This window comes from Bombyx mandarina, chromosome 24 (assembly GCF_030267445.1).
Source record: "Bombyx mandarina strain Sakado chromosome 24, ASM3026744v2".
Taxonomy (NCBI): Eukaryota; Metazoa; Arthropoda; class Insecta; order Lepidoptera; family Bombycidae; genus Bombyx; species Bombyx mandarina.
This window is the reverse complement of record NC_143230.1, coordinates 54,892-81,539: the sequence shown is the minus strand read 5'-3', so window position 1 is coordinate 81,539 and position 26,648 is coordinate 54,892. Positions and strand designations below refer to the sequence as shown.

At 43.5% G+C, this 26,648-nt stretch overlaps 6 protein-coding genes across 9 annotated transcripts in view; 2 read left to right on the top strand and 4 right to left on the bottom strand.

The window, feature by feature from the left end:
- LOC114248650 (uncharacterized) overlaps positions 1-2,104 on the bottom strand; it is a 73,622-nt gene extending 71,518 nt beyond the window's left edge. The window contains exon 1 of one of the 2 annotated variants that reach the window (XM_089737842.1): positions 1,956-2,104. The gene's annotated coding sequence lies outside the window, so the exon portion shown is untranslated. Of the gene's footprint in view, positions 1-1,911 lie in introns of both variants that reach the window. The other variant, XM_089737841.1, reaches the window with a different exon arrangement.
- Positions 2,105-5,342: 3,238 nt separating this feature from the next.
- On the top strand, positions 5,343-9,045 carry LOC149499908 (uncharacterized). 3 transcript variants are annotated; one of them, XM_089738012.1, is made up of 4 exons: positions 5,444-5,591; positions 6,448-6,500; positions 8,464-8,576; positions 8,880-9,045. In XM_089738012.1, the coding sequence occupies exons 1-4, from the start codon at positions 5,475-5,477 to the stop codon at positions 8,885-8,887; spliced, it is 291 nt and encodes a 96-aa protein (XP_089594138.1). In that variant the 5' UTR covers positions 5,444-5,474; the 3' UTR covers positions 8,888-9,045. The 3 variants fall into 3 exon arrangements, with proteins under 3 accessions (XP_089594136.1, XP_089594137.1, XP_089594138.1); XM_089738010.1 differs by lacking the exon at positions 6,448-6,500 and having other exon boundaries at positions 5,343-5,591; XM_089738011.1 differs by lacking the exon at positions 8,880-9,045 and having other exon boundaries at positions 5,443-5,591; positions 8,464-8,806.
- Positions 9,046-10,610: 1,565 nt separating this feature from the next.
- On the bottom strand, positions 10,611-12,003 carry Ppbp2 (paralytic peptide binding protein 2). Its single transcript, XM_089738009.1, has one exon. It carries the CDS (start codon positions 11,933-11,935, stop codon positions 10,670-10,672), a length of 1,266 nt encoding a protein of 421 aa, XP_089594135.1. The 5' UTR covers positions 11,936-12,003; the 3' UTR covers positions 10,611-10,669.
- A 2,547-nt stretch (positions 12,004-14,550) lies between these two features.
- On the top strand, positions 14,551-16,303 carry LOC114244127 (microvitellogenin). The gene is made up of 2 exons (XM_089738160.1): positions 14,551-14,706; positions 14,945-16,303. The coding sequence occupies exons 1-2, from the start codon at positions 14,687-14,689 to the stop codon at positions 16,233-16,235; spliced, it is 1,311 nt and encodes a 436-aa protein (XP_089594286.1). The 5' UTR covers positions 14,551-14,686; the 3' UTR covers positions 16,236-16,303.
- A 4,514-nt stretch (positions 16,304-20,817) lies between these two features.
- Positions 20,818-23,323, bottom strand: LOC114246137 (uncharacterized). Its single transcript, XM_089738201.1, has one exon. The coding sequence runs from the start codon at positions 23,152-23,154 to the stop codon at positions 21,634-21,636; it is 1,521 nt and encodes a 506-aa protein (XP_089594327.1). The 5' UTR covers positions 23,155-23,323; the 3' UTR covers positions 20,818-21,633.
- A 330-nt stretch (positions 23,324-23,653) lies between these two features.
- Positions 23,654-26,058, bottom strand: LOC149499907 (uncharacterized). Its single transcript, XM_089738257.1, has 2 exons — positions 25,729-26,058; positions 23,654-24,937 (listed from the first exon to the last, which is right to left on the bottom strand). Exons 1-2 carry the CDS (start codon positions 26,056-26,058, stop codon positions 23,654-23,656), a joined length of 1,614 nt encoding a protein of 537 aa, XP_089594383.1.
- Positions 26,059-26,648: the final 590 nt, after the last annotated feature.

The window sequence follows — 26,648 nt, the reverse complement described above, 5'->3', positions numbered from 1 at the left end:
CCGATATGCCCAACTCCAACAGGTGCTTGTTCATATATTATACTAACGAGGATCAGTAACGACCTCACGACCTCACAACCACGACAAACGCACTGGTCTCTGAGCTTGTAACTGACTTGTAACTAGCATCGATCCATCGGACTTCATATCGGCTGTCGTTGTAGTGTTGGAGGTCAGCGCTAGTGCCGTGGACTTTAGTATACTGTCAGAGCAGTTCTCCAGCTAGTTGTGTTGTGTATCACATAGTCGTCCGTTAGCACAAGGCTAAGTAAGGACGTATTTCATTAGAACAATTGTCGAACAAGTATACCGGCCGTCCTGTCACGGGGCCACAACGACTTCCGTGAATGTACTTTGTTTTTCTTTTTTCTAAGGCACTCCATATTATGTTCATTATAAATGATTGATACTATATGGAGTCGACTAACGATGCGATGTAAAGCACACGGCACACAGCGAATCGTACCAGGCTGTCAAAGTACGTCAAAAGAGACTTTTTTTATTTCATAGATGGGTGGACGAGCTCACAGCCCACCTGGTGTTAAGTGGTTACTGGAGCCCATAGACATCCACAACGTAAATGCGCCACCCACCTTGAGACATAAGTTCTAAGGTCTCAGTACAGTTAGACTGTACTGAGTACAGTACTAAGCGTAGTACAGACGGAGTCGCCAAGGTGTTTCTAATCTTAACGTTAACGTCAGCAGCGACTTCTCTAACTTTGTAATAAATTCAAAAGAAACAATGTCGCGATACTGAAGCTCTCTCGCTTAATATTTGAAGAGTTGGTATAAAGTTACCGGAAACGGAAATTGATCGTCCGCCGTCTACTATCACGTCCTTCACGTGCCATCAGCGGAAGGGCCCCGCCTTCCGCTTCCCAGCGGCAGCGCCAGTCTTAAGACATTGTGTCGATCTTCAAACTGTAAATCCTATTCTAATTCCAAGTTGACCTCTTGTCATCAAGTGGACTGCATTCCCATTTGTTATGAGTAATTATATCCATAGACCAGCAAACAGCCAGGACGAGTGGTTCCGGAAGACACAACTCGATCTAATGGCCGCTGCATCCGCGGAGGCAAGAGATCGTATTCGCCAGTACTTTCTATACGTACATTTATGTCAGATAAAAAAAAGCGACAGTTTACTGAAGTTCTGGCCTGGAAATGCTTATTGCAGCTAAAACATTGCACGCAGAGCTGTAGTCATTCAAAAATAATGAGTTCATTCATCGCTATCCAAGAACAAAACGATTTATTAGGAAAAGAGTATTCTTTTATTCTTCTTCTTCTTCTACTACTAACATAAACTACACTACACTACTTCATAAAACACCATTAAAGATTTTTTGTGAAACTTTAACATCTAATGTGAATGGTCTGTCACAACCTCCTCCGGCCTCTGGGTGAAACTATCCTCACAGCTATCCTGCTCTTTATACATAAGTACAGACAGTAAATTCAAAATGCAAAGATCCGGCGGAGATCACTCTCGATGTTCGGAGGCCGCTTTGTACAGAACAAATACGAGATCCACGGACGTGAAGTTCTCAACCGTTCCGATATTTGCCACAACAGACACATGGTGAGTGATGTGATAAAAAGATGTAAGGAGGTGTGTTCTACTAAAACAGCAAAAGTTGGCTTTATGAGCATGTCGTAGCATCGGTATTGATCAGAAGGATCACCCGTGCCTCCGTCGACAAGCGGACGGCCCCGCCGATGACGAGGGGGCTGCACGGGGTCGCGCATCACGCGGCGCCGAGATCCTTATCAGCATTACGTCGGTCCGCGCTCGTCGGCTACGGAAACCCATTTCGCGCAAACAAACCGACCGGAAACGCTCTCTGTACTTCGCCTTTCCTTCTATACAAACAAAGGTGCGTCTTAAACTGAGTGACTGAGTACTCACTGTAGGGAATGTGAGGACGGTCCGGCGGGTATCGAGGCACTCACCGATAATGTTATTGTGCTCGGAACGAAGGAGCAGACGAGGGCGCCGCACGTCCGTACCGGACAGGGACCGCGGAGCTACTGTTCGACTACCGCGCCGCGCCCTGCCCCGCGCGGCCCGCCCCCTCGCGCTCCCCTCACACCCCGAGGGTGAGAACATCCCCCGAACCATTCACAAGCAGTTTGGTCACCATAATATATATAAATCTGTCGTCGCTTATCGAGTCTCGTGTCACACACACCGACACGCACAATGACGATCTCATATAATTGACTGTTTCCACTTGAGATCTGTGGACTCAGACTTATCGAGGGGAGCGGGCGGGAGCGGGCGGGAGCGGGGCGACTCGGATAATTGTTGTGTTGATCGGTCAACCCTTTAAAACTATGTCTTGGAAGTTGTAGAGATGTCCATTATGAAAATATCAATAAATTCGCTCTGGTGACGAGCAGATGACCCCTGAATTATTTACAGTTATTGCTAACCGTGCCCTCGGCTCTGTACGCATCGACTCAAGCATTCTTTTGCGAATGGAAATGCATTTCTATTCTATTTTAAACTCTTTAACATATTAAGTCTATTGAGTATTACAGTAAGCACGATTTTAAACTTTAGTACGTTTATATTAGATACTAGCTGACCCGGCAGACTACGTAGTGTCTCAATCGATAAATAAAAGACACGTCAAGGGGACACATCAAAGGAAAAACAAAATTGTTTGTTTTTATATAATTCTGAGCTTTTTTATATTTTCTCACCTTTTAAACCTTCCCTGGACTTCCACGAATAATTCAAGTCCAAAATTAGCCAAATCGGTCCAGCCGTTCTCAAGTTTTAGCGAGACTAACGAACAGCAATTCATTTATATATAGTATAATATAGATTAGTACAAATACCTTCCCGGCCGCGGCTCCTCCTGCCACACGCCAGCGAGCACACAGCGCGCGTGAGGGCGCTCGTGCTGAAGAGGGACGAGAGCTAGTCTACAATTGTTTTTTTTTTTTTTTTTCAGCCCATGGACGTTCACTGCTGGACATTGAACTCTCCCAAGGTTCGCCATGATAATCAGTCCTGCGCAGCCTGTATGCAGCGGGCTCCCGTGGCTTTTAGCGGGTCGTCTGTCCACCTCGTGGGAGATCTACCCACGCTCCACTTTCCGACATGCGATCGCCATTCGAGAACTCGCATTCGACTTAATTTTCGTTTTTTTCACACTAAGGCCCGCTTGGACAGAAGCCTACTGAGGTCATTGAGCATTTTACTAAGGTCCTCGCCGTTGATGCTAATGCCTAGCTCTATCCAACCCTGAACTTTGAAAATATCTTCTAATGCAGTGGTGAACACTTTCGGAGAAATAACATATCTATGTCTCAAGCGACGTTGCAGAAGGATAGGTTCCGAATCCCGGTCTTATAATCGGACTGACATAGTGACGTTTTCGTACAAACACTTCGATTCGAGTGACTTTTCAGCGCCTAAATTTGACGATGAAATTCTAGTGAAGTCTACGTGCTCGTAACGTATGAATCGTAACGACTCCTGAGAACAATTTATTCATATAAGGATCGGAACTGTCCATAGAATTTCTTGAGCTCTTTCAAAAACTCAAATTCAGAAGAAATTATGGTACCCTCATCAGCCTTTAGTTCCGTTAACTGGCTCTGCCCAAGAGACTGAGATCTTGCAAACCTTTTGACCTTTGTTTCGCTCTCAGTTCCTCTTCGAGTTGCCGTAGATTAGGGGCCGGCTTATATTTTATCAGCCATGTTGGGGGAGGTTGCCATAATCGCCATGCTTAGCATGCGATCGCGGCACGCTGTTATAATACTCGGAGAGCGTTGCTGCCTGTTCTCTGAAGGATCCCTTAATCGCCTTTTACGTCACGCACGGGAGAGGATGGGGGGCGGTGTTCTTTTGCGTGCGTGCTACACCACACAACCAGCTACATCTACTAGAATAAAAATATATAAAAACAATCTTTAAATGGTAATAACTGTGTTCTACCTCCAGTTTCATGAAACGAAAGCTAAAGCATAACTCTAATCTCTGTCTACCCGTAAAAACTAATTATAAATGGGTTTGTAGGGACCACGAATAGAAGTCCCCAACTCAACAGGCTCCTTAGTTCCGGACACATACGCGAACAAACAAACACAGAGAATAATTCTAAAAGTCATTGACCTTTATTTATTTATTGTCTTTGTAGGCAAACAATCACACGTCCCACCTGATGATAAGTGGTTACCGTCGCCCATGGACGTCAGTAATACCAGGGGCAGAGCCAAGGCGCTGGCTTATATTGTATTGTATTACTGTTCTTTGGTCGCCGCCTTTGTATTTTTATTTATTATTTTTCTTCAATAGACAGACAGACATACACCGCGATCTACAGTTTGTCGTATGTATTGATGAAAATATCACGATAATTACTTTTTAGTTAAGGACGGTGACTAAAAATTATAACAAAAAAAAGTCGAATTTCAGATTTCGGATTAGGTTAGATTGCGATATTAGAAGTAATCATAATATTATTATTATTACGGCGCACAATATAACGTTCTGGGTGTGGTGAAATAGTTTCATTTAGTAGTCAATTCACAATACATTACCTCGGAACGAACCTCGCAGCCGTACATCTGTGAGACGGTTAAGACACGCTACACGGTTACACCGCGGCTCAAGGCTTTGCACATTCAGCCGACACTGAGCGTGACATCGATTCCTGTTTTGGACTGATTGACACTCGAAGACACGCGACACAAGGTCACTAGAGCGTCGGGCGCGCTACGACTGGCGACCATAGACCACACAAGCAGCAGAGGTTGCGCTGATATAAAACCATTGTATTGTAGCTTACCTGAAATTTGTTTATCAGTTTCCGTTTAATCAGCCACAGAGCTTCATTCGCATTACCAACTCAAACAGCGGGATCTTTTTTCTCTTTCATTGATTAAGATGGTAGACGAACAATGCTAGGGACAGATTCCAGACCCGTTCGAACTAACTACACAAATAATTACAGATTGACATGTCGGATTAAATTTGAAATCTTTTTATAATCATCTATCTTGTAGCTCGTATCACTCTTGTCAGAGCAGTCGTGGTTGTCATCCAGTATCATTGCTGTGGGCAGATGCTATGCGCCTCACGAGCAATCGCCACCACTCCCGGTTTGTGGTGAGCCTGGTACACTCTTGCAAACAGTCGCCAACTGCCGACTTGATCTGGTCGGTCCATCGCATGGGCAACCTTCCACGCGGTCTGGTGCCTTCTACTTTGCCCTGAACCACAAAGAGCTCTATAGAGTCATTTCCTCGCCGGGAGACATGTCCGAAAAATGATATTGTTACAATTAGTGGATGCGTTGCGATCCCGCCGTCTACGCGCGGAACAGAAGGTATCTGCTCAACTACGACAAAAAAAAGACCCGATTAATTTGGGTACATCGTGTCGTACACATAGCGTGGTCTACAGCGTACGTAATGGCACATGTCTTTCAAGGTTAGACTTTTGTGATGTAAATGCGGCCCACAGTCCGCAGCGGCTCGGCACAGCCTCACTCGTGTAGCAGAGCGCCGGTCGCCATGTCGCCCCTGCCCTCGCTGCTCCTCGCTGCCTGCTGTCTGATCTTCCTTGTGGTGAGTTTTCGTAACGCGACCTCAGCTTGTCGTCTGTTCACGTCCGCGAAATAATATATTATTTTGAAATAAGCCTTTCGTTTAACAACAGGTGGGCTGCGAATCCGTCTCTACTTCTGTGACAGTGACAATAAAATTTTATAAATTAAAAAAAAAGATGTGTATACAATTTCATAATGATTTTTTATTGATAAAAAAAAACTACTTTACAAAGTTATCAACTTTATTTTATTCACAATGATTTATAAAAAATATATAATAAAAATATGTTATTTTTTGTACACTATTACAAAGTTAAGTCGTACACTGTGTACATTACTAATATAAATATTACGTTACGGACGTTTTTTCCCGGTTAGGGTACCCCTCCGCATCGTCCCATAAGGAACTTCGTTCCAAAAATAAAGTAAAAGTAGAATAAAATTGATTGAAATTGTTTTGTTTTTACGAAATAAATTACAAATTTACAGCAGGCGATTACAATTACATTCAATCACGTTCGTAACACCGGCCGTTGAGCATTCGACCAGCAAAGAAAATTATTAATTCCAATGAATTGTCGCAGTTTTCTGTTTGTCCTCACAATATTTGCACAACTTGCTTCAGGTTTCGAGATAGCATAAAGCAAATGATAAGTCGATATAACTATAGTGTGTCCGAATTAGAATAGTTATAAATTACCGTAAAAAGTGAAACTCGATATTCGGCAATTTGCATCACTTTTTTGCTGTCCTAAGAATTTGGTGTTAACTTTCATTTTCAGAGTGAGCGATATCATTCTTCCTTCGATCGTATTATGTAACTAGCAGACGCACAACACGTGGCCCACACGTAACGCACATTGTCCCATGTCCAGGTATACAGCGGCGAGACGGAGGGACGCGCCTTCTTCGGAGCCCTGTATCCCCCGTGAGTCTCCACACCACACGCGCCACGCACGCTGCCGCATGCCGCACTTTACTATTCACGTGTACATTGCACATTCAGACAGGAGTAATACTGTCGACGGACAGTCGCGCTGACGAACAGCTGATGTTAAGTGCTGACCGGACTCCCAGCGGTGCCCACACGGCGCTGGACCCAGCAGTGACCTCCGCGCGACACCTCACAAGTTTGTTAATGTGCGCAATCACTATGAGCAGGACGCTGATGGTATACACCGGCACCACCACCGCACCGGTACCGCGACCATGCCCAGTACTGCCACGAAGCAATCATACATTCCGGTTCGAGACAACTGTTTTAAAATATAGTTGAGACTTCGATCTCGAATCTTCTCGAGTCTCGTTGGCTGGACTGATGCTCACATCAGTCATGAATTCGTCGTGGCCTAAAGGATAAGACGTCCGGCGCATTCGTGTCGAGCGATGCACCGGTGTTCGAATCTCAGGCGGGTACCAATTATTCTAATGAAATACGTACTGAACAAATGTTCACGATTGACTTCCACGGTGAAGGAATAACATCGTGTAATCTATATATTAATACGTGAAGCAAAAACTTTGTATCCCTTTTTACGAAAATTGCGCGGACGGAGGAGTATGAAATTTCCCACACTTATAGAGAATATAGAGAAGAAGTGCACAATGCTAATATTTTTTTTAAATAATGCCTAAAATATACATTAAATCAATAAAGAAAACATTACACACACTACATACCATGTATTTGACGCACACACGCATGCATACTATTTATTGTCAAACTTTTGTTCTTGACGTCTGTTGTCAAATTGAGAATAGATTAAATATTGTTTGTCTTTGTTAATATTTTTTATAGTGTAGTCTTGGTGAAATTTGTGATTATAGAAGTATAAAATACAATCATAATAGTGTACAAACTTACAATTCCAATTAATTATAGTCGAATTTCGACTACTGCGGGACCTCTAGTAAAAATGAAATCGGCAAAATTATAATTTGCGTAATTACTGGTGGTAGGACGTCTTGTGAGTATGCACGGGTAGGTACCACCACCCTGCCTATTTCTGCCGTAAAGTAGTAGTGCGTTTCGGTTTGAAGGGTTGGGCAGCCGTTGTAACTATACTTGAGACCTTACAATTTATATTTCAAGGTGGGTGACGGCATTTTCATTGTAGATGTCTATGGGCTCCGATAACCACTTAATACCAGGTGGGCCGGGAGCTCATCCAGCCATCTATGAAATAAAAGATAAAAAAACAGGCGGACATTCTGGTAACGAACAGATTTGTCTGCGCATTATCTAGGTAGGTATTTATTATTATTATTATTATTTTTTTATTGCTTAGATGAGTGGACGAGCTCACAGCCCACCTGGTGTTAAGTGGTTACTGGAGCCCATAGACATCTACAACGTAAATGCGCCACCCACCTTGAGATATAAGTTCTAAGGTCTCAATTATAGTTACAACGGCTGCCCCACCCTTCAAACCGAAACGCATTCTGCTTCACGGCAGAAATAGGCAGGGTGGTGGTACCTACCCGCGCGGACTCACAAGAGGTCCTACCACCAGTAATTACGCAAATTATAATTTTGCGGGTTTCGTTTTTATTACACGATGTTATTCCTTCACCGTGGAAATCAATCGTGAACATTTGTTGAGTACGTATTTCATTAGAAAAATTGGTACCCGCCTGCGGGATTTGAACACCGATGCATCGCTTCAACACGAATGCACCGGACGTCTTATCCATTAGGCCACGACGACTTCATTTATTTACGTGTATATCTACATGCTGTATTGAAGCGTTCATAAGCACGTGCATGTACGGACTGTGCCCCCCCCCCCCGTACTACACGGAGCTGACGTGACAGTGACGTGGACGGAACAGAGCGTGGTCCGTCGTCAGTACAAGGGAGTAGAGTGTAGCCTGGTGCTGTGTGTTGTCAGGCAGCTGTCGAACTCCTCGATCCCGGTGGAGACGGTGGCCGCGTCGTACTTACAGAACAAGCTGCAGCTCTTCTGGTCCATGCTCGGAGTCGGGAACCTCCCGCGACCGCAATGTAACTATTACACTAATCACTAGTCACTAAGCTCACGGTGGCGATAACAGCCGGTGCCCCATGAGACATGTCCGGTATGAGCCAAGTCATGACGGCTCACTCGCTACCATCAACTACTTCAAGCTGATGTTCTACTAAGAGCGATACTTTCAACATTTCAAACTGCCTTTAAATATTACGAATACATTAACATAACAAAAATACAGCTCAATAATTTGAATATAAACAAGTGCTCGTCCTCGCGTATATTGTTATGCAAAGATGTGACGACCATGTGAATATTTACAACATCTCTGTTGACAGTTCCGTAGCGAGCAGCCCAGAGCAGCAGCGGAGTGCGCGGCAAACGCTGCACCGACATAATGACGCGTTTATTTCTGTTCCGGTTAGATTATAAATAATGATTATTCATACTTCATGTTTGTTAAGAAGCAATAATGTATAGTATATAAATAACAATTCAAAGCCAGTATCTTGTTTTACTTTTCTTTTTCACTACCCTACCTTGTTGGACGAGCTCAAGCTCTACCTGGTGTCGAATTACTGAAGCCCACTGCGACATCGTGTCACATGGAGGGAGCTCCACAGGCGTGTGCCGCGTAGGCCGACGACAGGGCTATACGACGGAACCGAAATGGTCATCTTAGAATGATCTGGGTCGAGTGGCGGCCCTTCCATCCGCTGCGTCAGCTCACTGTGTCCCGCGCTTTATTCAGCCTTCATTTTACCTTCAGCGTCTCATCACTCCTAGCTCTTCAAATAACAAATATGAAAGTAAAAAAGAGAAAGGTCTTTTTTGGCGAATTCCCATTTACATCAAAATGTGAATTTGATCAGTAGTTAGGGGTCTACGCAGCTACCTTGTCGCACACCCCCACCTCCAGACGACCATACTTTACTTGATAGAGCCGCAGATTTCTGTCTGTAGAATACTTATACCTCTCTTATACCTCTTCAGATTATTTTACACCAGCGACCCGCCCTTGCTTCGCTTCGGAAACTGTAATTTATTATTGATTTCTTCACTATTTAATGGATGTTATTATACATATAAACCTTCTTCTTCAATCACTCTATCTTTTAAAAAAAAACGCATCAAAATCCGTTGCGTAGTTTTAAATATTTAAGCATACATAGGGACAGACAGATATAGGGACAGAGAAAGCGACTTTGTTTTATACTATGTAGTGATTAGCAGCATATTTTAGAGCAAAAGAATCATTTAAATTATTTCCATTTTAAATAACAAAAATCACAGAACGTCGGCAATGCCAAGCATTGAGGCGTCATAGTGCTCAGGAAACATAGAAGATAGAAGTAGATGCTAGAACCCGGATGACGTGTGACAAAAAAGTCTCCTTCCCTTCCTGCTCTCGTGTAGTTCCAGCAGCTCTTACACCTTGTAGAATTGATAAAAGAGCAATGAACGCCATATTGAATTAGGCCGCCCACATTCTGCACAGCCATTGCGTGGGTACGATATCACATTTGTACGTATTAGGTACAAAGTTAAAATATTTTATTATTATTTCTATGAATCATAATGCGAGTATACAGCCATGGTATCGACGCATCTCTGCCAGCGCAGTGGTAAATTTACAATGCCCTTCTTGAAGTAGTCAGGTGTGCGAGAGAGCCAAGAAAGTCTTCAAAGACATTTTGTACTGCCTCTCGGGTGTTGAAGTCTGTATTATGTATTATGTAGTCCACGGTGATATTAATTATTAGCCCGCACGAGGAGGTACCCTCGCCCTGCCTATTACTGCAGTGAAGCAGTACTGTGTTTCGGTTTGAAGGGTGGAGTAGCCGTTGTATTGTAAAAACTAAAACTTAGAACTCGTGTTATAAGATAGCTGGCGGCATTTACGTTATTCTTGTGTATGTGCTTCAGCACGGTAACTTGAACACCAGGTGCTCGTCTACCCATCTTAGCTTTTAAAAAAATAAACGCGCAAGTGTCCGGCTAGGGGCGTTGTAGCGGCACATGACCGGTACACTCACGCTGACCGCGGCTCGTCAACTTAAGGAAAATAATTTAGAATCAGCACAAATATTTATTGTCGCCTGTAAGGTATCTGTAGTTATGTGAAGTTCTACTGCCACGCGTTGATGACCCAGCCGAAGTACCCAGGATTACCATCGACGTTTCCGTTGTTTCCCCAGAGCAGGCGGTCGCCGTAGCTGTCCTCGTGCGTGTCCAGCTTCAGACCCTGCCCGTACTCGTGGTTCTCTATGAGTAAGACGTTGCCGGTCTCCAACACTACAGGCGTCAGCTTCCACAGATGGCCTTTCTCGTTCGAGTTGTTGGAGCCCCACGCTTGCCTGTCTCCGTACTCTTCTACGTTCACGTCCAGCTTTAGGTACATAGTATATTCAGTATTCATTATTTTATACAGCAGCTTGTTATTCTCCCATACCGGGATAAGCTTCCAGCTCACTCTGTGACTAGTCTTGTCCTTGCTGTCTCCCCAGGCCAGGCGGTTGTTGTACGAGTCGACATTGGAGTCCAGCTTCAGAGCTTGATTGTAATATCTTCCGATGATTTTCACCCTTTCTTGCTTGGTGATCAATTTGACTTCCGAAGGGAAAAAGTCATTGACTATATCGTGGTGTCCGGCGGACCACAACTTGTCCGCGTATGCGAACAAGTTAGGTTCTCGTGCGCGCAAGAGTCTGTCGATCAGCTGCTCGATCATAAAACCGACGTTATCATCTTGCAATGACTTCGTGATAGTCACTGCCTTGTCGTAGTCCCCGGTCGACACGTACTTGAACAGCAGATCCATAAGAAGTTGCTTGTTGAGGAAAGCCACGTGCGAGTCCATCATTGTAGGTTCCTGTAAGTAAGCGGGAAGCTCGTAGTCGGGACAGTACAGCAGAAGCTTGCTCTTTAGCTCGGCAGCCAGGAGCTTAATACCCTGGGACTCTACCGGCATGCCGTAGATGACGACCATGCCCACGCGTTCGTTAACGATTCTCGTAATGTCTCTGGCGCTGTTCGGAATGATGGGCGCGCTCATGAGCGTCACTATTTTGACCGAGTCATCCTTGATGTAAGCCCGGGTGTCGCAGTCGTTCTCGTCGCGCACCGGGATCCTGTTGGGGATCTTGCGACCCTTGTCGGGCCCGTTGCTGACCTCTTGGTACTGTCGGTTCACGTTGTAGCAGTTGCGGAAGCCAGAATACAGTCCCCCGTTGACGATACTCCCCTCGCCCCAGTAGTCAACATGCTCGATCAGCTTTCCAGTGAAGGGAAGCTTGAGCAGCTTGTACTGCCCTATGTACGGCAGGTCTGAGTACGGATACTTCAGGTCCACGTTGGTCACGTAGTTGGGGAGCTTGTCCTGTGGATCCATCATCGTGTGCTCCTTCGCTCACTACCGGCAGACAGTATATCGTAGAGTCGTATGTCGGCTGCATGGAGTCGCATCGTTTATATATACATTCGACGTCAACTCTATGCCTCGTATTATTTTATGTTTTAAATGTAATTTGTTGAAAACCACAGCCGCAATGTTACTGGGGAGGTGATAAGAGAATTTAACTTTGGGTGAACTTGGGAAAGGTCAATTGGTTTGATTGCATTTTAACTGATAATATAACTATCGCCTTAACTGGTGACTAATGCTTGCAACTTTGCTTGTCGTTTATCGGCTGTCATCATATGTAAATAAAAGTTAAACTTTCTTGAGACATCCACCTGAGGTGGAAATGGAATAAAGTCGTGTGAGCGGAACAGAAGACTGATCCGATCTGAACGTCATCATCATCATTGTCATCGCGCGCTACTTCGTTTACTTTCTACGAGGATGAGCTCTTCATCACAATAAGCATGTTGGATCATCAGAACGTACTGCGAAATTATATAAAGTGCTGTCGGTTGCCTCGGCAGTACTTTATCTAATATACAAAATTCTCGTGTCACGGTGTCCGTGATTGAACTCCTCCGAAACGGCTCGACGGATTTTCGCGAATTTTAGCGTACATATTGGCCAGGGTTGAGAATCGAACAACATCTATTTTTCATCCCCCTAAATGTTAAGGGTGGTCCACCACCAAATTTTTATTTTTATTTTTTAGACAATTTTTTTTTTCTTTTTTTATGATACATCATACAAAAATACATACAACCCTAAATTTTCACCCCTCTACGATCAAACCCTATTTTTTTATTTGTTAATTATAAAGTTTAATTTTTTTGGCAAAATATTTTTTTTATTTTGTCGTGACTTAAAATAAATAATTCATATTACTCTCAAGTTTCACTCTTATACGATCAACCCCTATTTTTCCATCCCGATTTTTACTTTTTTATTCTATGCACATCTGTGCATAGAATAAAAAAAATAAAAATAAAAATGCGGATCTCCGCAATAAGGTTGCAATCAAATATTATAATTGTAGTACGATAAATTCTTATTCAGAGTTTATAATTACAAGTTCCTTTAATTATGATTTTTTTAAATTCAATTTGATCTCCCGCCCTCGCCGGTCGACTACTGATCAACTATCAATCGATCAGTGATCCCCGCCAGGTGTCACCACTCATCCAGCAAACATCACGTAGTAGGAGGCATGAGGACGAAGCTGGTCGCCTGTCTTACTCACTATACATTTTTCAGCCATGTTTTTTTGGTTTTATTTGTGTATCAATAGTATGTTCAGTAGGTCTGAGAATCGGCTACTATCTATTTTTCATACCCCTAAGTGATAAGGATTGCCCAAACATTTATTTTTTATTTTTATTTTTTGGAGTTTTTTTTTTGTTATAATGAGGTATTATGTGGTTGAATGAGGTTTTTTTTCTACACTAGAATTTCCCTAGAAATCTTATTTAAGGCAACACAGCGTTTGCGGGGTCAGCTAGTTATCATATAAAAACTAACCTGCATCATATTCAGTGTTATCTACCTACATTATCAGTGTTATCGGCTCGAAGCGATGTCCTCAGACAACTAACAGATAGGGAACATTTCGTATGTTCGTGAACCACCAGGACCGGGCGCCGTCTCCATATCCGGGAACCGATCCGGTACATTATGTGTGGCGGTAGCCATCACAGAACACAACAGATGTCTGAATCTCGCTTACGACATTTTCAAGATTAGCTTGCATAGGTATATTATACAAGTTTCGAACAACAACATTTGGACCGTCGATCTACCCAGCAACATCACCCGCTCGGTGGAAGATCTTCCCTCCGTCCTTTCCATTGTGTGGCTTCAATGGTCTGGGTATCGTGAGATGTGTCCGGCCCATCTTCACTTAAGTGAGAGTGCGTGGCTGAGAGCATCGAGAACTTTAGTTTTTTGGCGAATGTTTTCATTCTTAATTCTGTGTATTCTTCTAATTTTCAACATGCTCCCTTCCATGGCTGTTTGAGTGCATTAAATTTTTTGTTTTATTTTATTTGTAAATATCCACCTTTGGCAGCCATACAACAAGCAGGGTAGCAGGCATGTATCAAATGTTGCCCTTTTCATACGCAAGCCCTTTTAGGATTTCTTTTAGTGTCTAGAAATTGTTCCAAGTTGCGTTGATTCTTCTTGATTTGATTCTTCTTCGTTGCTTGTCGTTTTGAATGAGATTTGCTTCCTTAAGTAGGTGTATTCGCTGACGTATTCTATATGTTACTTTTTATCACAATCGGGTGTTCATTATTGTTGGTTAATATCTTAGTTTTGTTTACATTCATTTCTAGGCCGATTTTTGAACTTTCGCAGTCCAGTGATCTCATCATTTCCTCTAGGTATTTGTCCGTTTCAGCAATTATAACAATATCGTCAGCGAGCCTCAAATGGTTTAGGTAGTGTCCGTTTATGTACTCTCCTCTTTTTTCCAGTCTAGTTTTTGAAGAATATTAGACGGTCATAGTAGACGGTTGAGAATTATACTATTCTAATAAAAACAAACAAAAAAACATTTGTTCTCTTTTTATTATTATTATAAATGAACACTTTATTATTATCTAATTAATATATTATCAGATTGGTCAGTAGTCTGTTGCGGTTTGTAGTATCGTGTGAAGGCGATAGTAGGGCCATGAACTTCAGTATATAAGAGGGGCCGTCTAGACACGACCCACACGCAGCAACACGCGCAACCTCAATATGCTGACTAGCTCCAGCCCGTAAGTATACCCTTCCTATTTATATCTATTATAAAATATGTACTATTTTCTTTTAAATTTACGTGAAGCGGTAGTACAGTCCCCTGGTGGATCCAGACCTGTGAACTGCAGTACCTACTCCTAAAGTACCTACACAACGTACCTGAACCTACAGTCCTCGCGAAGAAACAGTAACGCACCCTTCAGCAGTTCCCTCGTGATATCATTCATCGCACGTCATTCAATTTTTATTTCATAGTTCACAGGTAAAAACACCGTCAGAGGCAGAATGGGAAGCCGCCTCTGAGCCAGACTACGACACAAATGAGGACCTGTTGTATGCGTACTCCCCAATACCCTACTTCGGTATGTACCACCTCGTGAAGATCCCGATCGACAGAGGGCTGGTACACCATGTCGATTACTGGGGAGAAGGAAAAGTGACTAACCTTGACAAGATAAGAGGCTTCCCTCGGAGCTACAATGTGAACGAACAGTTTGCGCTCGTCAGTAAGGGCCACAACGAGGGAAAGCAAATACCCAACAGGATCCCCGTCGTGTCCGTGGACGACAGCGACACTTCCAGTTACATCAGAGACGACAGCGTCAAAACTGTTACCATCAGCACGGGGCCGATCACTAAGGGGTGCGCTGCAGACGTCGCCAGGATTGTCAACGCGTCCGAAGGACTCGTCGTTGCCTACGGATATTCTGAAAATTCTGACGACATCCAAAATCTCGAGCGTGAGCTTGGCAAAAAGGGCTTATACTATGGAGCCGGGTACGAACTACCCGCAGACTTGAAGACCCAGACGGCATTCAGCACGAAGAGGGTCTTTGCCGACGCAACGTCAATTAACAACCACTTGTACAACTTGGTTACGGGCGGCGACTACATCAACGCGGTGAAGACTGTGCGCAGTCTCGTCGACAACCAGGGCTCCGACGTCTGTCGCGACGTCGTCTCGCAGCTCGTCTCGCATGGCATCAAGAACGCCATGTCGTTCGCGTACAAGCTGTGGCACGAGGGCCACAAGGACATCGTCGAAGATTACTTCCCGAGCGAATTCCAACTCATACTCGACCAACAGATAATTAAGCTCATCGGCAAACATTACAATCAAGCTCTCAAACTGGATGCTAACGTTGGCGAGTACAACGACCGCCTAACCTGGGGAGACGGAAAAGACTACACCAGCCACCATGTCAGCTGGCGACTCGTCTCTCTTTGGGAAAACAACAACGTGATATTCAAGATACTGAACACCGAATACGAGATGTACTTGAAACTGGACGTGAACGTGGACAGTTACGGCGACAGGAAGACCTGGGGATCGAACGGTTCCAGTGAGAAGAGACACACCTGGTCTTTATACCCGGTAAAGGTGGGAGACCAACAGCTGTTCCTCATCGAGAACCGGGAGTACCGGCAGGGACTGAAGCTGGACGCGAACGTGGACTCATACGGGGACCGCCTTGTGTGGGGGAGCAACGGGACAGTCGCCGACAACCCCGAGTACTACGGCTTCATAATCCAGCCGTGGCAATGACACCCTTCTAGATCCCAGACGACTGCGCCGCTACATCTAACCATGTTACAATAAACTTTATCACTGCATGACCTGTTGTTTTATTTAGTCTCTACAGAGGAAGCAGTTGTTAAGCATATTTATAAGAACTAGTGGTCCCGCAGTAGTCGAAAATCGGCTATAATTAATTGAAATTATAAGTTTGAACACTATTATGGTTCTAGGTATAGTCAAAGACTTTTTATTATACTTCTATAATCACAGATTTCGCCAAGAATATACTTTAGACAAATATAAACGAAGACAAACAATATTTAGTCTATTTTCAATTTGACCACAGACTTTATGCAATAAGAAAAGTTTGACAATAAACAAATAATATGCATGCGTGTGTGTGTGTGTGCGTCAAATACATGGTAGTGTGTGTAATGTTTTCTTTATTGATTTAATGTATCTTTTATGCATTATTTTAAAAAAATATTAGCGTGCACTCCTTCTTTATATTCTCTATAACTATGGGAAATTTCGTACTCCTCCGTCCGCGCGACTTTCGTAAAAAGAGGTACAAAGTTTTTGCTTCACGTATTAATATATAAATACTAGATGACCCAATGAACTTTGTATCAGCTACATAATACATAGGCGGCACTGAAAATTTCGGGAATTAACGAAGTGACACAACATTACTATTTAAAAATGTATTTATTGCTTTTCGAAGTATTCTCCGCGAAATTTGACACATTTTTCCATACGATGGAACCAATCATTGAAGCAACCATTCCATTCGGAAGTTGGGGTCTCCAAAATGGCCGTTTTGTAGGCGTCTACAGCTTCTTCAGGTGATGAAAATCTCTGTCCACGCAATTTATTCTTTATTTTAGGGAAAGTATAGAAATCATTAGGGCTTAGGTCGGGGCTGCACGGCAGATGGTCTAATAATTCTATGTTTTCTTGCTCTAAAAACTCTTTTGTTCTGTGCGCGGTGTGAGAACTCGCATTGTCGTGATGGAGGATGATGCGGCGGTTGCAGTTCTCTTTACGGAGTTCAGAAACGACCTGTGGCAAACAAATGCTAGCATACCATTATTTGTCCCTCAAGAGGAATAGTCGTAATATGGCCGGTTTTGGAGACAAACGTGGCCACCATTTTTTTTGCAACACTCCGTGAACGAACAATTTTTGTTGGCTTTAACTCATTTTCGAACATCCAAACTCGTGACTGGTTTGTTTCGGGTTCGTACGCGTATATCCAGGATTCGTCACCTGATACAATGTTGTATACAGCATTTGAGGATCCTGCGTGGAATCTTTCGAGAGTTCTGACGCAACAAGTAACGCGAGCCGCTTTTTGCTCTTCACAGAGCGAATGCGGTATCCATCGGGAAAACAAATTTTTTACATTGTTCATGCAAGATTATATGTATTTGACTCATGCCAATGTCTAAAGTTGCCTGAATTTCGCGGTATGTCACATGTCGATCTTCCTCAATCAGCTTACGCACAGCATCAACGTTTTCTTGGGTGACTGCAGTTTTTGGACGACCTTGACGGGGATCATCACTGAGCTTGACACGTCCACGTTGAAACTCAGCAAACCAGCGATAAATTGTGGTTTTGGATGGGGCTTCATCACCAAATGCAGAAATCATCCGGTCAACACACTGTTTTTGTGTTAAACCACTTCGAAAGTCATAATAAATCATCGCTCTTGAATTTTCTCGAGTCAATTCCATTTTCTCAACGACTAAACAAGTTTGACAAAACCTCGTGACAAGACCGAGAATCTTTTTTTAAATAAATAAATGGTATTCGATTTTTAAAACCAAGGAGTTTTCAATTAAAAAGATTTTAATATGACAGGGACAGTGGAAATATTCCATTCCCGATACTTTTAGTGCAGCCCTCGTATATGTATCTTGTATAAAATGTGGTCAACACTTAATAAAAATTTTTTATCTATATTATCAAATGCACGTGATGTTATGCACGTAACGTGTAATTGCCCATGAGCGAAACAATGAAGCTCTCACTTGATTCCGCAAACTTGCAGCAACTGGTCTTGCGATTTTTTTATTTTTTTTTATTTTTTTTTATTGCTTGGACGTGTGGACGACCTCACAGCCCACCTGGTGTTAAGTTGTTACTAGAGCTCATAGTCATCTACAACGTAAATGCGCCACCCACCTTGGGATATAAGTTCTAAGGTCTCAGTATAGTTACAACGGCTGCCCCACCCTTCAAACCCAAACGCGTTACTACTTCACGGCAAAAATAGGCAGGGCGGTGGTACCTTCCCGCGCGGACTCACCAGAGGTTCTACCACCAGTAAAGACCGGATGCCCGAGAAATTGTAGACGCTTAACATCAAATGATCTTTTAGAATCATCGGTATACGCGGGATCAAGCATCGTCATTAGATTTTGACTGTTCGTGCTCGTTCCGTTGCACAGTCGGGGTTGATTAATGTTACGCACTATATTAATAATATATAATAATATTATTATTATTAACGGATCCTACTTTTAATTGTAATTTGTGAGGTGACGTTTTGATTTCCTTAAATTTGTCCCTCAAGGATTCCCTCGGGTGCATATTATAAATAGCACGAATAGCCCTCTTCTGCAGGATGAAAATCGTTTCGACATCGGCAGCATTGCCCCATAGCAAAATGCCATAGGACATAACACTATGAAAATAACTGAAATAAACTAGGCGTGCCGTATCTTCATCAGTATACGTTCGTATTTTTTTTTTACCGCAAACGCTGCAGATCTAAGTCTACTCGCTAACTTGCATATGTGAGGACCCCACTGCAGCTTGGAATCAACTGTTATACCAAGAAAAACTGTCGAATCCACAAGCTTCAGTGTCTCTCCACTTACAGTAATATTAGTGTCTACTTGTCTAACATTAGGTGTGGTAAATTTTATACATTTTGTTTTTTTTGTTATTTAATAACAGATTATTAACACTAAACCAATGTACCACGCGCAAGATAGCATCATTCACATCGTCATAATCTTCCAATTGTCGTTTAATTTTAAACAATAAGGATGTATCATCAGCGAATAATACGACCTCGTGACGGGTTTCAATAAACTTTGGTAAATCATTCAAATAGAAAGGGACCCAATATGGAACCCTGAGGAACACCCATATTAAGTAAGACACCGGAAGATCTCTATTAGTAGTTTCCGCTATCTGTCAATAGATGGCGTTGTACTTCTCGACCGTTCTCGATTCTTCTATATTCGTTCGGCTATTCGTCGATAGATGGCGTTACGCTTACCGGCGTAACAATATAAAATAATGATATATATATCTTTGTATCCAAAAAATAAAAATGTCGGCGCAGCGCCAGGGATGGCTAAGCGGTAATTTCCGTCATCACTCGTATTTGGTTGAACTCAGTTTATAAAAAGTCAATAAAACCTTTTGAATAATAATTATTGAAACTCAACACACACAACTTTCACAACCGACAGTTTCGTTCCACATACCGACAGACCGACTGACTGACTGCCAGAGACTCACTGACTGAGACGGACGCACCGTCCGATACGGACTGAATGACTGTCTGACACGGAATGCCACGACTCCTTTTTTTTTTTTTTTTTTTTTCCTTCCTAATCTGATAGCCTTGAGAGGCTATGTCAGCGTAACCCTAACTTTAGTAGGTGAGCTCACGGGGCTCAACCTGACGATGTTGCTAACACGAACCCTAGCAAGAGCCGTGCTTCGCAGAATCTACCACCGGATCGGAAACGCGACCCACTGAGAAGATCCGGCGAGAAACTCAGTGGGCTGTGTCTGAGAGTTAATTTACTCGTCGAGCCCTTCGTCGCAAGCGACGGGTTTGACGAGAACGGTGACCGGTGCTTGAAGTACCTAAAAGCACCGTTAGTGGATCGGGAGGATCCGAGATGACGTGTTTTGGGCGACGTCGACTGCTTTCCATTCTGTCCGCAGGATCGGGAATGTAGTTACCGGCGGCCACGATGAGAGGGTTCTCGTGTCGTGCCGCTTTATCGATCTGTCCACGTACTGCCATTTTATACTGTGGCGTTACGGAGTCTACCCTACATGTTGTGAACATTTCATCATTCAAAATAATAGTCAAAACAACGTCTTAATATTACTAAAAGTCGTTAACCACGACAAATATATCTCTCTTTTCTTCTTAGTGAGTGATTTTGCCCATGACTATTGTCTCCACTCCTAAGGCCTAAGGCCTAAGACGACAACGTAAAAGCTGCTCTGCACGCGTTTTACGCAAGAGTGTCCGGATGATTGAAGCCGGCTATCCTCGACCCACACTGGTTCTGACCCAAAAGGATATTCCGTGGTATAGTTCGTAGGTTTAGGTTAGGTTAGGTTTTTTTTTTTTTTTTTTTATGCCTTTTCCCGCCCATAGGCTCGGCAGGACCTTATTATTCTATGTAACACATTCATACCATTTCTCGCTTGTATGCCTCTCGCACTGACATGCCTCATACTATTTCTTTCTTTTATCCATCACCTTACTTTCTTTGCCGGGTGGGACTCCCGCTAATTTGACTACCTTGTATTTTTATCTGTTGGGGTAATAATTTTACTACGTATGTGACCTTTTATTGTAACCTGTTACTACATAATGTTGTTGATACATACATACTACATACTGATGTTACTACATAACTTTTTTACTTAACACCTTTGACGACATTGTCCAATACAACATAGCTACAATATTTTTAAACTTCAATTTTCTTACAGTACAATTTTATAATGTTATGTCTACAGCTTACTATCTATTTCTTATTCTATTCACAGTTTCTTGTCTTCATTCTTTCATAATTCTTAACATCTAGTTCTTTACAATTATTCGTTTCTTACTTTATTTATCAATATGTTTTAACTTAATATTCTTACAGTACAGCATTATGTTGTTATGTCTAGAGCTTACTATCTATTTCTTATTCTATTCACAGTTTATTGTACTCACTCTTACATAATTAACATCTAGTTTTGTACAGTTTTTGTTTCTTATTCTATTAACAATATGTTTTTAACTTATTATTATGGTTTCTTCCGGTATTTACTCTATCTAAGGATGTCTTTTTTTAGTTAGGTACTATTATTTAAACTTAGGGATAGTGACATTTTGACTCAGTGTTTCTATAATTTCCATTGATTCTTCGTCAATAGTATATATATACTCTAGTATATATACTTATTGTCATTTCTTATAGCGGGGTTATTTCTTTGGCTTTTTTCTATTTAGTCATTTGCATATGTGTTCAGTGTTTGTTTGACTTGCTGTGTTGATATATCCATATATATTTATTATATACTTTTATATCAGTGTGTGTTAGTGTGTGTGTATGTGAGTGTGTGTGTTTATATTTGTCATGTGTGTGCGTTCCGCTGAGTGTATGGGTCATATATATGCGGTGTTTGATCGCGCCAGGTAGTCCCACTTTTTGCGGGTTGGGCAATCGACACTGAATGCGTTGTGATCCGTACTCTGCAACCTGGAGTGCAAGCAATTGCAGCACTGCGGTTTAATTCCCGCGATGTAGTCGGCGCATTCCTCGCGCAAGTGCGGGCCTCCGCAGTGGCTACACTTGTCTACACTCCCGGTGCAGAATTTGCGGCCGTGGCCGAAGGCGAGGCACCTCGTGCATTGGATGAGCGGAGACAGGTCCTCCACTCTGACCCTTTGCAGGTCCAGATAGAGGGCGCCAGCCTCCGTCATCCTCTGCCATACCTTCGGTCTCACCTGGATGACAACGTGAGAGGTCTTAGGATTCCTGGTCCTCTTTTTATATTTAATTGTCAAATCCATCTCCTCTTGTGATAGACCCATGAAGATGTCGGCGTTTTGAGCGTAAAGGGCCTTAACCATTTCGTTGTCGTCATTGTCCATAAAGACGTCTTTAAGGACGACGAGTGGGTCCTTATTCTTCATGGCCGCTACGATTAACCCATCACCGTGGCTTTTTATCCTTTCTCTCACCTTATCTAGTTCCACTTCCGTATCGCAGCCGAGTATGACTGTGCTATTCTTTGCCTTCCTTATTTTATTTATTTTAAGGCCAGTACCCCTGGCGTCGACTGCCTTCCTCACTCTCGCGAGTACCTCTTCGGCAGTCTCTTGATTGTCCTCGCAGGTCACCGCCATCGAGTGAAGCACCGGAAGACGCCCAGGTTTTGTTGCTGCGGCGCTGGCATATGTTTGGGGAACCATGTTGCTCTCAGCTGTCAACCCTTTTGCTATCTGGCTTATTTGCGTTTTGGCTTCGACGACGTCTCTGGCGACAGTACCAGCCAGATCTTCAAAGAGAGCCTGCGTCCGTCCCACGACACCTTCGGTCGATTTAACTATTTCGGCTTTGGTCTCTTCGAAATTTTTGAACATATGTTCGAGGATGTCAGCGCCTCGATCGTCGTTTCCTATATTAAGTTCTGATATTTCATGCTTCAGGTTAACTTCCATTTGACTAAGCCGTGAAGTTAGTGTGTTTTCCACCTCTTGCAATTTTCCCAGCAGTTTTTCTTCTTTGTTAGAAGATGACGCTACTGTATGTATGCTAGTCCCGGACGCCGCTGCTTCCAGACACTTCATCCGCTTACTCAACTCAAAGAGTATGCGGATACTTTTATCCGATTGTGACTCCAGGAAGGACTTGATGTCCCGCCTCATCTGAGGGTACTGCCGGACCTTTGAGGGTATATCCTCAAACGTCTTCATCACTTCCTGGAGTAATTGGTCGCTCGGTGTCTCAGCATAGTACTGCTGCTGCTTTCTATACAGGTCCATATTATCAAGCGACCTTCTTTTTGTTTCCGGTCTTTTAATGAAAGTCCTGGCAGCGTCCGGCATTACCGAAGGTGAGGTAGCGGGGCTGGGAATTTGAGGTTTTTTGGCAGCGCCAGATGTTGTTGGTGTATGGAACATTGTGTGTATGTGTGTGAGAGAGTGTGATGTAAGTGTGATGTGATGTAGTGCGAGTACAGCGGGGAAAGTTGTCGAGTGTATATGTCTGTCTGACCCTGTATAGGGGGGTCAGTGTCCAAATGTAAATGTTAATACAGTGCAATTAAAATTATAAATTAATAAAGATATATTTTTTGTCAAAGTTTAGTCGAAGTTAGTTTAGTAGATTTCAAAATCTAGCTGTCGATTTAAAAATTTTTTGTAGTCCCTTATGTACCTGTTATAAATAATGGTAGTCTATTCTATGACAAAGAATACTAAAGTCAGAGCTCTTATTTAGGTTTATGTAGATTTGTTTCCATTTTTATTAAGTTTACTTAGTTTTTTGATTTTAAAATTTTTCTTCCAAAATTACATACTTTCCAAATAGAACGAAATTTATTAAGTTAAACAATTTTTTAATACAACAGTTCCCCATGCTTACCAGGCCATATTATTCCTAATAAGGTGGAAGCATGGGTCAGGCTTCTTTATTCCGTTTTATTGTTCGTTCTGCTATTTTGGTTGCGTACTCCAGTAGGATGCCCCTTTCCTGTTTTTCTCGCATAATGTGGCTTATGCTGTTAATGCTCAGCCCCGTCTGTAGCTCCTGCTCCAACTCGCACCTCTCGGCCGCAAAAACAGGGCATTCCAGAAGTATGTGAGGGACAGATTCAATCGCGCTGGGCTCGCAGATGCACGATGGGCTCTGCTTACACTTAAATCGGTGCAAGTATTCGGAGAACCCACCGTGCCCTGTCAATACTTGTGTTAGCACCCCCCGTGGTTTTATTTTTCGCACGATTTGGTATGCATCTCCAGCGTCTGGGAAAAACATTTTTGTGACCCCTGCGGTTTCTCCGCTTTCATACCTCCGGTTCCACTCAGCCAGCGACTCCAAACGGATCTGTCGCCTTACGAATGAAACCGGGCAGAGGTCATAGTCCGGCTTTGCTTTTCTTTTTAGAGCCGCTTCTTTGGCCAGGTGATCGGCGCGCTCATTACCTTCCAGTCCAGCGTGTGCCTTTATCCAGAACAAGGATATATCTTTGCCCTGGGATAAAGCCATGTCGAGGTTCGCTCTGGCTTCCACTGCTAAGGCATGGAGGGCACTCTGGTTCGTGACTGTTTGTAGTGCGGCCTTTGAGTCACTATAGATGCCAAAAGTTCCCTCCCTGCGCCGCAGTATCTGCCTGGTGGCTACGCATATTGCCAGGAGTTCCGCCTGGTAGACAGTACAGCAAGATGGCAGACTAAGTTTCGAGGACTTGATCTCGGCCTCTCTATCCCAAAGGGAGAGTGCCGCTCCGACCTTGCCCTCGATTCTGCTGCCGTCTGTGAAGATTCGTACATCTTGGCTGTTGTGGGTTTCCACATGTGACTGGTCCACCAAGCTCACGAACTCCATGGTGATATGTTTCGCCGGGTGTGGCGTGTCTGCGAACGCCACCACCCGTTCCACCTCACGGCCGGCCAGCGATGTCACCCCCTTCTTCATCTCGTACAGTGCGGCTGCTTCCTGTATCCGGAGATCGAGTGGGAGTATCCCCGCCAGCACAAGTGCCGAATGCAGCGAAACGGTGCGGTAGGACCCGCATAGCTTTTGAGCGAACCCTCGCTGGACCGAGTTCAAGTGCTTCTGCACTCCGACCTTCCTAGCTGCCGGCGCCCAGGCGCTGGCTGCATACAAAATCACCGGCTCCACCACCGCCGTGTAAATACTGCGGATCACCTCGGGGTGTAGGCCCAGCTCACTCTTGCCGCTCTAGACAACTGTTTGTAGATGTTTATGGCCTTCTTACAAACATTCGCGACGTGGGTGTTAAAAGTGAGCTTGTGATCCACAGTAAGCCCCAGTATTTTTATTTCCTCAGACATGCCAATGGCGACCCCGCCCATGCTCAGGAGTGGGACATCGTACTTTAGCTTCCTCGTTACAACCATAGCACGTGTTTTGTGTGGTGCAAATTTCAGCTTGTTTCGGATGCCCTACATCCGAACACATTCGAGGGCAGCATTGGCATGTCTCTTCTGGACCTCTAGTGCTGTCTCCCCGCTGAAGATGAGGACGACGTCGTCGGCGAATGCCTGACCGTAGTCGCCTCGCTGTTCAAGGCCTTTCAACAGAGGGTCCGGCACCAGGTTCCACAGGATCGGGCCTCCTGGGTTGGGTTAGGTTTTTTTTTTTTTTTTTTTTTTTTGTGTCACTGTTTTCTCTGCAAGGGTGCAAAGCTTTGAAGGCTGGACATAAGGTCTTTCATTTTTGTTACTTAGTCTAGGGTCTTCTCAGGCATTCCGTCCTCTATTACCATTCCAGTTCTATCATTTATCCCTCTCGTACTTTCGTTCTTCTCATTCATACTTTAATTCTAAACTTAACTTGGGGTCTAGGATGTTTTGGGATGGGCAGTTTACTTTTATTACAATTTCTTAATCTACATAATAATTTACTTACAATTTTTCTTACTGACTATATCTTACGTTATACTTAACTACTGTGTGTACTACTCACGATATTGTGATAACATAGTTTTATTCTTTGTTATTTTTATTTACTACTTTTACTATTAGTACAGCATAATCTATAAACAGTTCCTTAACATTCTTTTCAACTATCAATTTACACAAATTTTCCTTATTTACAGTTATATTTATTTTGTTTTCTAGCTCGAACCTTTGCTTCCCAAAAATGGGACAACTGGTCAGCAGGTGTTCAACCGTTTCCGGCATGCCAGGTTCACAGGCACACGAGGGGTCCGCCTTACACTTGAACCTAGCCAAGTATTCGGAGAACCCTCCGTGCCCCGTAGTGAACTGGGTAATGTGCCCAGTTATCTTCATCTTTCTTACAGTGCTGTACGCCGCTACTGCATCCGGAAAAAACATTTTAGTGACTGATGCTCTGTCGCTATCCCGATATCGCCTGTTCCATTCGTCAAGCGAACCACTCCGGATGATTCGCTTGACGTATGAAACGGGGCACAGGTCGTAATTTGGGCTCTTTTTCGACAGCAGAGCAGCTTCCTTAGCGAGTTGATCTGCTCGCTCGTTTCCCTCCAATCCCGCGTGTGCCTTAATCCAGTATAAGGCAACGGTCTTATTTTACAGTGCGCATTGTTTTAACATTTTTCTTATGTCTACGGCTAGTGGATGGAGGGAACCGTGATTTATGACTGTGAGGAGTGCCGCTTTGCTGTCGCTAAAGACTCCAAAAGTAGACCCGTTTCGGAGCTGGGCTTCCTTAACCGCATAGCTCAGAGCCAGGAGTTCGGCCTGATAGACGGTACAGTAGGGTGCGAGAGCAAGCTTGAGGGACCTTATCTCGACCTCACCATCCCAAATGGATAAAGCGGCCCCGACTCGGCCCTCAATCTTGCTCCCGTCCGTGAAAATTCTCACGTCAAGGTGGTTGAGATTGTTGTATTGTTCCTCGTCTACCAGATTGCCAAACTCCAGACTCTGTTGCTCTGCGGGAT

Coding starts and splice junctions, on each gene's coding strand:
- LOC149499908 (XM_089738010.1), top strand. CDS start 5,475: ATGCGGCCCACAGTCCGCAGCGGCTCGGCACAGCCTCACTCGTGTAGC. Junction 5,592..8,463: donor GCTGTCTGATCTTCCTTGTG/GTGAGTTTTCGT, acceptor GTGTGTTGTCAG/GCAGCTGTCGAACTCCTCGA. Junction 8,577..8,879: donor GAACCTCCCGCGACCGCAAT/GTAACTATTACA, acceptor CTCTGTTGACAG/TTCCGTAGCGAGCAGCCCAG.
- Ppbp2 (XM_089738009.1), bottom strand. CDS start 11,935: ATGATGGATCCACAGGACAAGCTCCCCAACTACGTGACCAACGTGGAC.
- LOC114244127 (XM_089738160.1), top strand. CDS start 14,687: ATGCTGACTAGCTCCAGCCC. Junction 14,707..14,944: donor ATGCTGACTAGCTCCAGCCC/GTAAGTATACCC, acceptor TTTATTTCATAG/TTCACAGGTAAAAACACCGT.
- LOC114246137 (XM_089738201.1), bottom strand. CDS start 23,154: ATGTTCCATACACCAACAACATCTGGCGCTGCCAAAAAACCTCAAATT.
- LOC149499907 (XM_089738257.1), bottom strand. CDS start 26,058: ATGTTTTTTCCGGATGCAGTAGCGGCGTACAGCACTGTAAGAAAGATG. Junction 24,938..25,728: donor CTGTACTAATAGTAAAAGTA/GTAAATAAAAAT, acceptor ACAGTTGTCTAG/AGCGGCAAGAGTGAGCTGGG.